Genomic DNA, 12,421 nt, shown 5'->3' with positions numbered 1-12,421 from the left:
GACTCGAATCACAGACCTTATGGTGCAAAGAAGACGGCGTTGCCTCTATGTCAAAAGCGAAGGAACCTGGAAATTGTTACGATTCGATAATAAAGAAGTTCTTATAATAAAAATTTGAAGAAAAGTTGTTTACAGGAAAACTCTAGTTCCTAGAAACAAAACAACTTGCAAAAAGGTAACATAACCGACAGCTCATTAGCAGAAATAAGCTGCGCCAAAAAAGAAATGTTTTTATTAGAAAAATCCAAATGCCGCCACCTTCAAAGGATCTAGATAAAACCTTCTTGCTCCTCGAACTTTTCAAAATTGACCATTTCATTCAAATAAAGAAAAAAGAGCAAATAAAAACAAAAAAATGATATACTGAAATTGGTGTTGGTACATTTGTTTTCACCAAAGTCATCCATCAAAGTCATTTATTTCCACCAAAACCAATTCCACCAAAGTCTAATACCCGATTTCAATACCCTTGCTTATCGCAAGGGTAATGATAACAGGAAAATGATGACTGGAAAATGAGGCTCTGAAAGACTTACAGTAAATCCGTAGACGTTGAAAGTGGATCCGAATTTTGCCTGTGCACTGTTCATCTCCACGGTTTCGACTGAGACATGGCCAACTTGCCTTTTCTAAAACCAATAAAAAAATTTGCGACTAAAAGTGAATAGTGCTGGGTAAATGAGATGCTCTGCAAGGCCTCCATCTGTCTATTAACACTCAGTGGCACTCAGGGGCGGTTTTAGGGGGGGGGACGCCCCCTCCCTCAGGGATTCGACCCCCTGCCGACCCAAAGGTACTTTTTAAGACATCCATTTTTGGCCTACCGACCCTAAAATTTTTCTAAAGGCGCCAATATTTACTAAATTTGAGGGGGAGCGCTCGCCAAAAAACGCAATTTTTTTTGTCAAAATTTTCCAAAACGTGCCCAAAAACGGCTATTTTGACCTGTTTTTTCAAAAATTTGCCTGCGGTGCAGAAAATTTGGCCACAACAGCGTCTTTTTGATGCATTAGGAGAGCTCGGAAAATCAATTTGTTCGACCTAAAAAAAAACAGGTCGTCAAAATTTTCGAAATTTTTTTAAAAATCCGCCCCCCCCCCCCTCGAGAAAATCCTAGATCCGCCCCTGGTGCCACTCCAAATACCGGTTTCAGTACAGGCTGTTTCGTGAAATTGTTTTATTGATGCTGAAAACTTTTACTAAATACCATTTAGAAAACTCCGAGGAGTTAACATAACTTTAAAACCCAGCAACCTCTATGGCCCTTTGGTTAAAATATCGGGTCTCAGCGAGCTTCGATAAAAACGTTAAGAAGCACTGGCCGAAATATCTAGCCAAGAAGCACTACCATGATTTTTATAGATACCCATTTTTTCTTCTTCTTAAAAAAAAGGTTGGAGCTCACCGCAATCACTTGTGAATCTACGGCCGACCCTGACAAAACGCCTATTGGAGCAAACAGAAACACAGCAGCCAAAAGCAATGAACTCATCGTTCCCTTGTTGTCACTTCCTTTTCCAATCAATGTCTTTGTTTTTCTCAAAAGGAAACTAGCTGACAATTTAGCAGCACTTCAAACTCCCTTCGGTAATTTAACCCAGCTTATTAGCATATAAAATTTCATTACTTGGTCTGAAACATTAAACGATAAAATAATCGTAATCATTGAATTTATCGCGTCACCAGTAACTTAAAACCGGCAATTTTACATAGTACTCGCTATGCGGGCAATATATTGGTTTTGTTTGATGCGACAACAAAAACTGGGACATTTTTTGTTTTGTTTTCAAAAAATACTCTCATCATACTCGGACCTAATCGATCGTTATTTTAAATGTATACATTTTTTCACAACATAGTCTGAACCATAACACAAAAACAGAGCTTCAATAGACTTTTTTAAACAAAACAAACAATGAGTTTTTCTTTTCTGATAAAATTTCCGGCCAGATTAATATATATTTTCTCCAATACTGAAGAAATAGGGTTTTAACTTCAAAGATTTTTACCTATTCTGAAATTCTACTTTTTTCACTTGAAGGCTTGACCATGTCTGAAAATATCAGCAATTTATGGAAACTAAATTTTCTGAAATTTATTTCAATCCATTCCAAATGAATATTTCATTTTTTTGTGAGATAATGTTCTAGCATGTAGAATTTTGGGTCAAATTCGAATGACTAGCTCATGTAAATATTGGAGATGAAAAGCATTTGTAAAAAAAGACATGCAAAACAGCACCAGCAAAAATAGCAGAAGCTATTCAAATGGGTCTGCACTTGGAGTGTAGCACCAATAAATTGAGATGAGACCGACCGATCTAAGTTCTCTAACCTATCAGGAATTGTTAGTATGCAAATTGATTGAGGATGCAAAAAGGTTACAATTTTGAAAACATTTGAAAATTTACAGACCCCCGAGAAACATTTAACTTAGCACCGAATGTAACAGCTTAAAGTTTCCTAGTACAATATTAGATTCTACACGAATGCTTTTATTTCTCCTAGATCAGTTCGCATAACACAATCTTAACTGAATTTTCAGAATAAAAAGGCCAAAAAACTGTCAATCAAAAAGTATTTTAATCAAAAGACCTTTACAAACATCTTTCAAAATTCCAGAATTTTTATACAACACTAACTGATCTTAAGGAAATTCGAGGAGCACATTTTACATGAGGAACACTTTGAGACAATCATTGTACATGAACTGCTGTCCGGTTAGAGGACAAATAACTCTTCCGCCGTTTTTCTGAGACATATCCAGCAGCGCTTCTGTTGAATAAGCATGCCCGTTTGGTAGCATTAACGGAGGGTTGTGTTCGTTCATAATCTCTCCTGTGATCCTACACATGACTCTTGATTGACTCAGGGTCCCAGTTGGCAACCCTTTCGCAATTTCTCTCAGAAACGGATCACAAGTAGGGCAGTTTGGATTCGATTCTCGTTCTTGGTAGCACGAAGAAGTTCGGATGGCGCACAAACCAGTATTGAAAAGCTGCGCAAACAATGGCGTCGAGTTTATGCAGTGAACTTTGTAGTTATCCGTTTTGAACTGCTCGGCTAAACTGTTCCATCGGTCGTCTTCAAAGTACTTTTTGTATGGGGAGCTCATGAAGTTCTCTGGCATGTACGCCAAAATTCCCGAGAGCTCTTCGAGTTCCTTATACTGAGTGTGATCTGTCATTGCGTTTATGATGCATTCCCGCGCGTAATTAAGTGCTTCCATTTTCCGGTCCGCCCTAACCAGTTCGACGAATCCTTGTTTGTGCAGATTAAACTCAAGAGTACTTTTGACTTTCTTCAGCTTAGATTTGTTTTCTGCGCACCACGACAAGCACGGGGCTGAATTTTTGTTTCTCAAAGCGCTCTCTACGTTTCTGGCCGTAGTGAAGATTTCGATATTGGTCAGTTTTCCGATATCTGTCGCTTCAATGAGGAGTCTAGCTGACTCATAATAGCCGTTCATCAGAAAGTACTCCGCAACTAAACGATTGATTCTCGTCTGCCTCCAGCCAGAATCATCTGCTATTTCCATCTCTTCGCTACTTGAAGGAAGGTCGGACAGAGAAGCACAGCTTTTGAGATGTTTCACTCTATCTTTAATGGTTGACCCGATAGCCTTTTGCTGTGCAACACACTCTTTCGCTCGCTCAGAGAGAGATTTTACAGATTGCTCTACATTTGCAATTAATGCTGGCAGCTCATTGGGTAATTTATCCGAGTTAGCGTTGCTCTCGAGGACATTGCACGCATTGATCACGTGAGAAACTTCGCGGTCAATGACTCTTTGGGATGCACGGAACCTTTTATTTAACACCTCGTAGGGTACTTTTAAAGTTTCATATTCTAACGCTTTGACTTCATCCATTGCAAGCCTTAAAACATAGAAGTTAAGATGACAAAGTTATCAAATGTTTCTGAATCGAAAAAAGCATGAATTCTCAATTCTATAAGCTGTAAAAACTTGTTCAAGCTGAAAACTTCGCAGGCAGATTTCCGGTTCAAATATATTCTCAATCTGGAAACAATTTTATACAAAAGAAGTTAATTACACACAAGGAAGAACACAATTTCCCCATTTCATTTAAAAGTGAGAAAATCAAAACAATTCGATAACTTATTTAGATGCAAACGCTATTTTCATTGCATTTGTTGGCGATATCTTAAAACCTTGCAGAGAGTCTTTAGCCAAGCTGGCGTTATTTTCGTTATCAAAATCAACAAATGCCATTCCTCTTTTTCCTGGTAACAACCTCGTTGTAACAAAACCAGTGAATTGTTGAAACAGCATTGTGATCATAACTTCATTAGCTTCTTCGGGCAGATTAGTAATGAAAAGAACTTTATCAGCTGACTCTCCTTCTTGTACAATGAGTGGTCCCCCAGCTGGTGTAACTTTCTTTTTGGCAGTTGTTTTCTTTTTATCTGCTTTCTTGCCACTGGCTCCTTTTTTGGAAACAATAACTTCTGAATCAGTCTTAGCATATTGCAGCCGGATTGCTTTGTCAAGAAAAGGAAATCCTTGGAGCGCTCTTAAAGCTTTTGTTGCATCGGGAATCTCGGAGAAAACAACGAATGCTTGACCTCTCATTTTTTGAGTTTTTAATGCAACTATATCAAGTATTGCTCCATATTGTGAGAACAAATAGTACAATTGCTTCTTAACTTCCAGTTTTGTCAATTTGTCATTCAGATTTTTTATGTAGAGCGTATGATTTGGTCGTATGTCTGCCATTGCTGTCTGAAATGACTATGTTAGCTAGCTTGTTTCAAATAGTAAAAACCATAGCAAAAATCACCCCGCAATGACAAAACAGAACAAGGATAGCCGGTTGCTGTGCAAGTCGCACAGAATGTTCCGACCACATTCTTCAAAAAAAACTTTTTTTTCCAAATTAGTGTTGTTTTATGGGAGTGGTGTGATAACAGGATCAGACGAAAGCCTACAACTTAAGCATATTCTCAAACAGGAAAAATGGGCATTCATTTTGTCAACAAAATGACATGAAAAAAAATTCACTAACAAATTCAAAATTCAATCTTTTTTCCAGATATATTTTTTGAATCGTTGAAGTTTTTATTCCCAAGACCGCGCTGAAAAAAAAACTTTTAAAAATAATTTTTTTAGAGTAACACTAAAACTTCTTGGCCTATCCTTCTATAAAAAATCACTCGCTCGAAATTGAACTAAAACTCAAAAACTTCAAGCCAGTTATTCTCGGCAATGGGAAAATTTTAGAAAACTCTTGATGTCGTTCGAATCAGTGCTGAAAAGGCCTTAAAACACAAGCAAGAAGAGGAGCTTAGCATACTTACGAGACAAAATGAATGTCGATGACTTACCAGCAAATGAAAAGACAAACCAAACATTGAAAGACAAATAAAAAAATGTTATATAAATTGAAAAAGGACAAAAATTCCAGGAGCAAAAATATCTCCACAATTAAAAATTTAAATAAGAGCTTTCAGAACGCTAAAAAGCAACAGAAACTTTCTACGGGACCTAAGCCCACTAAAATAAGCAGATACAAAAGTCTAAAAACAATCGAAAGTTTTCTGTTTACACAAAAAAAACAGTCCCGTATGGAATCGAACTTCTACGATTGTCGTCTGAAGCATGGGTGTTACTACTGCAAAAAACTCACGAACAATCGTTGATTTTGTAAAGAAAAAACTACCAACAATTTTTAATTCACGTGACTGTTTTTTAATTTGAGTAAGAACACCCAAAATTTAGGCAAATTTGGTGATGCGGTAACCAAGCCGACAAAAAAAGCAGACGATCAGAAGTCCATGAAAGATCCGCTCAAAAAAACAGCTCCTGGCCGGATTCAAACTATTGACAATTGTATCTATAGGCAGAAGCGTTAGCTCTTTGCCACCAGTGCGAAATAACGTCCAACATTTGATTTTATATGAACCAAAGGTAAAATGATTCCATTGATTCTTTTAAACTATTTTTTAGCCCAAAAAAAGTATATTCCGGTTTCATAACGCTTGCTAATCGCAAGCGTAATGATAATTCACTCTTACTATTATGATTATTATTTTTTGCAGCTTCTTTTTGTTGAAACCTTCTCGCTCGCTTTTCAAGACGAAAAATCAAAAACTTTACATCTGTTCTCAATACTGGTCACTGGGTCTTTCAAATCATGGCTGAAAAGGCTTTAAAATGATATATCATTCGAGCTATTCCGATTAATATTTGTGGTTCCCGATTTTGCGTGGGAAAAAATCAGGCAACTATGTAAGTCGAATTTTTTTTAGTTTTTGCACACTGTTTAACTTTCGAAGTTTTTTAAACCTAAAATGGCGCTTAAAATGGCAAGAGAAGCTAAAATTAGGCACAAAAAGGCTACTTTAAACGGCTTCAATAACGCATAAATGAACTTACAGGCGTGCTTCCAATCGGTTTTTCTCGATACTGGGAAAATTTTGCGAAAAAACTTCAAGATAGTTCGAACCACGATTAAAAGGACTTCAACATATATCCTTCGACCCATTCCAATTATTAATCGAGACAAATTTTTTGGTTAAAAAAGCCTACTCGCTCCCTTATTTGCTCGAAATTTAAAAAATAAAAAATTTCAAACCAGGTTTTTTACGACGCTTAGATAACTTTTTTCGAATTTTTTTAGAGACGTTCGAATCAAGACTAAAAGAGCTTTAAGATGATTTATCACTCGACCCATTGCGATAGTTATTTGTGGTAACTGATTTTGCGTGAAAATCGAAAAAAAAACACCTGAAAACAAAGTTCCTCCCTATTTTAAATGGTCGGAACAAACACTAGAACACACCCTAACATGAAGCTCCTCCCCATTTTTAATAGGGTCGGAACAAAAACTTCTGGCTACGTAGCAGTAGACAACCGCGTAAACGTACAGGAGTGAGTTGACAAAAACCAAGTCCACCATAATATTCTTTGGACAATTTGAAAAAAAACTAAATAACAAAAGGGGCCCTTCCGTTTAGTTACGGTAAGTGCACAATCTGGATAGGGCCATACCAGCGATATAAAAATGCATATATATCAGCAATGAAGTCATAAATCAGCATTAAATGCAGCGTCGTAATGTTAATTTATCTTAGCCGTCCTTCCTCTACAATAGCGCTTATGGAGTTGTCGATATATTGAACTTTGCGTAACGATCTGCAACCCCTTATACAAAGTATAGAGCTCCTCAGGAGAGCGAAGCTTATTTTAGTTCTTATGTAGTTTATAAATTCTGGATAGCTTTCTTGTCTTTTTTCACTTAGCTTTTTGGCTAATCGCTGCATCGCCCGCGTGGCTGTTGGAGCAGCGCCACCGGTGCATCCAAAAATTAGCGTGCAGAATCTACTCTGCTCTATGTTTAAAACTCTTTGCTGATATTTGGAGTTCTTCAGTGTTTCGTGGTATTTGTATGCATCCTTATGCAGTTTTCGCGATGTTTTGGCATGGGTTTGAAAATTTTCACATCAAAGAAAGCGCGGCTGAATCGTGATTCCCAGAGTCAGTTTGCCTTAATGTCAAGTCGTGCATCTTCAGTTGTAGTTGAATTGTTGACAGAGCTTTCGCCTTGCAACGGCTGAAGTTTCGGCTCAATCTCGACGTCATGGCAAACCTCGTTCATGAGGTTGGCGAATGTGTCTCTAACTTCATTGTGTCTTAGGTGTGTGTAACCACCCTTTGCACAGTGGAGCGTATGTGTCAAGTTAAAATTAGCACCACATGCACATGTGAGTGGGGTTTTGGTTGGTTCCCATCCGTATCTTAAGTAAATACCATCTCTGAATTCTGATTAATTCAGGTTGAAGTTGTATCTGCTCAGTGGTAAAGCCTTGAGCCAGTTAGAGACTCCCTTTTCAGAGGCCATGTCGATTGCGTATTTATCTGTTTCATTTAAGGAAAAATTGAGTTTTTTTTTTAATTTTCTATCAGTTTTCAATTTTTTGATTTTCGTACTCTTTTGCTTGTTGTGTTACTGCTGTAATAGGATCTTGAGATTCCAAAACTAGTGATGTATCCTTAGACCATTCTAGGTAGCTTTCACGATCGGATGGCAGCTTGATGTTAAGTCCGCCCATTTTAAGGGGTAAGGAAGATATCTCACGGAACTGGGGGTTTAAAGTGTCTTTACCGACTAGGTTAGGTAATAATTGTTCTTTGATAATATTTTCACATATTTCCAAGTTTTCCATAGTGTTAGGCGTTGTCCTGGCAAGAAATGAAAGCTTTTCTTGAATTCCTTTAGTATAGCAGGCATAAACGTTTTGAGGAGAGAATTTAGCGAATTTCATTAGTTTTTTCCAAATTTTGATTTGCTCATTCTGTTGAATTTCGAGGTAAATTTGGTGATGCGGTAACCAAGCCGACAAAAAAAAGCAAGACGGTCAAAAGTTCATCAAAAATCCGCTAAAAAAAAACAGGTCCTGGTCGGATTCAAACTATTGACAACTGTATTTATAGGCAGAAGCGTTAGCTCTTTGCCACCAGTGCGAAATAACTTACAACATTTGATTTTATATGAACCAAAGGTAAAATGATTTCATTGATTCTTTCAAACTCTTTTTTAGCCCAAAAAAAAAGTAAAATCCGGTTTCATAACGCTTGCTAATTGCAAGCGTAATGATAATTCACTCTTACTATTATGGTTGTTATTTGTTGCAGCTTCTTTTTGTTGAAACCTTCTCGCTCGCTTTTCTCGCTTGGTAATAGACAAAAAATCAAAAACTTTACATCTTTTCTCAATACTGGGACACTGGGAATACTGGGTCTTTCAAATCATGGCTGAAAAAACTTTAAAACGATATATCATTCCAGCTATTCCAATTATTATTTGTGGTTCTCGATTTTGCGTGGGAAAAAATCAGGCAAATATTTTTGTCGAATTTTTTTAGTTATTGCAAACTTTTTAATTTTCGAAGATTTTTAAACCTAAAATGGCGCTTAAAGTGACAAAAAAAAGCTAAAATTAGGCACAAAAAAGCTACTGTAAACGGCTTAAATGACGCATAAATGAACATACAGGCGTGCTTCCAATCAGCTTTTCTCGTTACTGGGAAAATTTTGCGAAAAAACTTTAGGATCGTTCGAACCACGATTAAAAGGACTTTAACGTACATCCTTCGACCCATACCAATTATTAACTGAGGCAAAATTTTTGGTTAAAAAAAAGACTACTTGCTCCCTTATTTGCTCGAAATTTAAAAAATAAAAAAATTCAAACCAGGATTTTTTACGACTCTTGGATAATTTTTCGAATTTTTCGAAACGTACAGGAGTGAGTTGACAAAACCCAAGTTCACCATAATATTCTTTGGATAATTTTTAAAATTACTAAATTACAAAAGAGGCACTTCCGTTTAGTTACGGTAAGTGCACAAGCTGGATAGGGCCATACCAGCGATATAAAAATGCATATATATCAGCAATGAAGTCATAAATCAGCATTAAATACATCGTCGTAATGTTAATTTATCTTAGCCGTCCTTCCTCTACAGTAGCGCTTATGGAGTTGTCGATATATTGAACTTTGCGTAGCGATCTGCAACCCCTTATACAAAGTATAGAGCTCCTCAGGAGAGCGAAGCTTATTTTAGTTCTTATGTAGTTTATAGATTCTGGATAGCTTTCTTGTCTTTTTTCACTTAGCTTTTTGGCTAATCGCTGCATCGCCCGCGTGGCTGTTGGAGCAGCGCCACCGGTGCATCCAAAAATTAGCGTGCAGAATCTACTCTGCTCTATGTTTAAAACTCTTTGCTGATATTTGGAGTTCTTCAGTGTTTCGTGGTATTTGTATGCATCCTTATGCAGTTTTCGCGATGTTTTGGCATGGGTTTGAAAATTTTCACATCAAAGAAAGCGCGGCTGAATCGTGATTCCCAGAGTCAGTTTGCCTTAATGTCAAGTCGTGCATCTTCAGTTGTAGTTGAATTGTTGACAGAGCTTTCGCCTTGCAACGGCTGAAGTTTCGGCTCAATCTCGACGTCATGGCAAACCTCGTTCATGAGGTTGGCGAATGTGTCTCTAACTTCATTGTGTCTTAGGTGTGTGTAACCACCCTTTGCACAGTGGAGCGTATGTGTCAAGTTAAAATTAGCACCACATGCACATGTGAGTGGGGTTTTGGTTGGTTCCCATCCGTATCTTAAGTAAATACCATCTCTGAATTCTGATTAATTCAGGTTGAAGTTGTATCTGCTCAGTGGTAAAGCCTTGAGCCAGTTAGAGACTCCCTTTTCAGAGGCCATGTCGATTGCGTATTTATCTGTTTCATTTAAGGAAAAATTGAGTTTTTTTTTTAATTTTCTATCAGTTTTCAATTTTTTGATTTTCGTACTCTTTTGCTTGTTGTGTTACTGCTGTAATAGGATCTTGAGATTCCAAAACTAGTGATGTATCCTTAGACCATTCTAGGTAGCTTTCACGATCGGATGGCAGCTTGATGTTAAGTCCGCCCATTTTAAGGGGTAAGGAAGATATCTCACGGAACTGGGGGTTTAAAGTGTCTTTACCGACTAGGTTAGGTAATAATTGTTCTTTGATAATATTTTCACATATTTCCAAGTTTTCCATAGTGTTAGGCGTTGTCCTGGCAAGAAATGAAAGCTTTTCTTGAATTCCTTTAGTATAGCAGGCATAAACGTTTTGAGGAGAGAATTTAGCGAATTTCATTAGTTTTTTCCAAATTTTGATTTGCTCATTCTGTTGAATTTCGAGGTAAATTTGGTGATGCGGTAACCAAGCCGACAAAAAAAAAGCAAGACGGTCAAAAGTTCATCAAAAATCCGCTCAAAAAAAACAGGTCCTGGTCGGATTCAAACTATTGACAACTGTATTTATAGGCAGAAGCGTTAGCTCTTTGCCACCAGTGCGAAATAACTTACAACATTTGATTTTATATGAACCAAAGGTAAAATGATTTCATTGATTCTTTCAAACTCTTTTTTAGCCCAAAAAAAAAGTAAAATCCGGTTTCATAACGCTTGCTAATTGCAAGCGTAATGATAATTCACTCTTACTATTATGGTTGTTATTTGTTGCAGCTTCTTTTTGTTGAAACCTTCTCGCTCGCTTTTCTCGCTTGGTAATAGACAAAAAATCAAAAACTTTACATCTTTTCTCAATACTGGGACACTGGGAATACTGGGTCTTTCAAATCATGGCTGAAAAAACTTTAAAACGATATATCATTCCAGCTATTCCAATTATTATTTGTGGTTCCCGATTTTGCGTGGGAAAAAATCAGGCAAATATTTTTGTCGAATTTTTTTAGTTATTGCAAACTTTTTAATTTTCGAAGATTTTTAAACCTAAAATGGCGCTTAAAGTGACAAAAAAAAGCTAAAATTAGGCACAAAAAAGCTACTGTAAACGGCTTAAATGACGCATAAATGAACATACAGGCGTGCTTCCAATCAGCTTTTCTCGTTACTGGGAAAATTTTGCGAAAAAACTTTAGGATCGTTCGAACCACGATTAAAAGGACTTTAACGTACATCCTTCGACCCATACCAATTATTAACTGAGGCAAACTTTTTGGTTAAAAAAAAGACTACTTGCTCCCTTATTTGCTCGAAATTTAAAAAATAAAAAAATTCAAACCAGGATTTTTTACGACTCTTGGATAATTTTTCGAATTTTTCGAAACGTACAGGAGTGAGTTGACAAAACCCAAGTTCACCATAATATTCTTTGGATAATTTTTAAAATTACTAAATTACAAAAGAGGCACTTCCGTTTAGTTACGGTAAGTGCACAAGCTGGATAGGGCCATACCAGCGATATAAAAATGCATATATATCAGCAATGAAGTCATAAATCAGCATTAAATACATCGTCGTAATGTTAATTTATCTTAGCCGTCCTTCCTCTACAGTAGCGCTTATGGAGTTTTTGATAAATTGAACTTTGCGTAGCGATCTGCACCCCCTTATACAAAGTATAGAGCTCCTCAGGAGCGCGAAGCTTATTTTAGTTCTTATGTAGTTTATAGATTCTGGATAGCTTTCTTGTCTTTTTTCACTTAGTTTTTTGGCTAATCGCTGCATCGTCCGCGTGGCTGTTGGAGCAGCGCCACCGGTGCATCCAAAAATTAGCGGGCGGAAGCTACTCTGCTCTACGTTTAAAACTCTTTGCTGATATTTGGAGTTCTTCAGCGTTTCGTGGTATTTGTATGCATCCTTATGAAGTTTTCGCGATGTTTTGGCATGGGTTTGAAAATTTTCACATCGAAGAAAGCGCGGCTGAAACGTGAACTCCAAAGTCAGTTTGCCTTAATGTCAAGTCGTGCATCTTCAGTTGTAGTTGAATTGTTAACAAAGCTTTCGCCTTGCAACGGCTGAAGTTTCGGCTCAACCTCGACGTCATGGCAAACCTCGTTCATGAGGTTGGCGAATGTGTCTCTAACTTCATTGTGTCTTATGTGTGTGTA

The 12,421-nt window shown here is 37.2% G+C and overlaps 4 protein-coding genes across 6 annotated transcripts in view; all 4 read right to left on the bottom strand.

Annotated features, from left to right (window-relative positions):
• The window catches only part of LOC134847622 (E3 ubiquitin-protein ligase Godzilla-like), a 31,103-nt gene extending 29,474 nt beyond the window's left edge, over positions 1-1,629 (bottom strand). For both annotated transcript variants that reach the window (XM_063864763.1, XM_063864764.1), the window contains exons 1-2: positions 1,406-1,629; positions 537-629 (exon numbers count right to left, since the gene is read on the bottom strand). In XM_063864763.1, coding sequence (XP_063720833.1) covers positions 537-629; positions 1,406-1,492 — 180 coding nt within the window. In that variant the 5' untranslated portion in view covers positions 1,493-1,629. The remainder of the gene's footprint in view (positions 1-536; positions 630-1,405) is intronic.
• LOC134847567 (casein kinase I-like) overlaps positions 1-12,421 on the bottom strand; it is a 584,249-nt gene that overhangs the window by 110,085 nt on the left and 461,743 nt on the right. The gene's annotated exons all lie outside the window — the stretch shown is intronic.
• LOC134848251 (E3 ubiquitin-protein transferase MAEA-like) lies at positions 2,081-3,873 on the bottom strand. Its single transcript, XM_063865636.1, has one exon. The coding sequence runs from the start codon at positions 3,868-3,870 to the stop codon at positions 2,671-2,673; it is 1,200 nt and encodes a 399-aa protein (XP_063721706.1). The 5' UTR covers positions 3,871-3,873; the 3' UTR covers positions 2,081-2,670.
• Positions 4,031-4,750, bottom strand: LOC134848250 (U1 small nuclear ribonucleoprotein A-like). Its single transcript, XM_063865634.1, has one exon. The coding sequence runs from the start codon at positions 4,735-4,737 to the stop codon at positions 4,120-4,122; it is 618 nt and encodes a 205-aa protein (XP_063721704.1). The 5' UTR covers positions 4,738-4,750; the 3' UTR covers positions 4,031-4,119.

The sequence above is a fragment of the Symsagittifera roscoffensis genome, chromosome 6 (assembly GCF_963678635.1).
Source record: "Symsagittifera roscoffensis chromosome 6, txSymRosc1.1, whole genome shotgun sequence".
Lineage (NCBI taxonomy): Eukaryota > Metazoa > Xenacoelomorpha > Acoela > Convolutidae > Symsagittifera > Symsagittifera roscoffensis.
The sequence above is the reverse complement of the archived record's forward strand: the minus strand, read 5'-3'. Positions and strand labels throughout refer to the sequence as shown.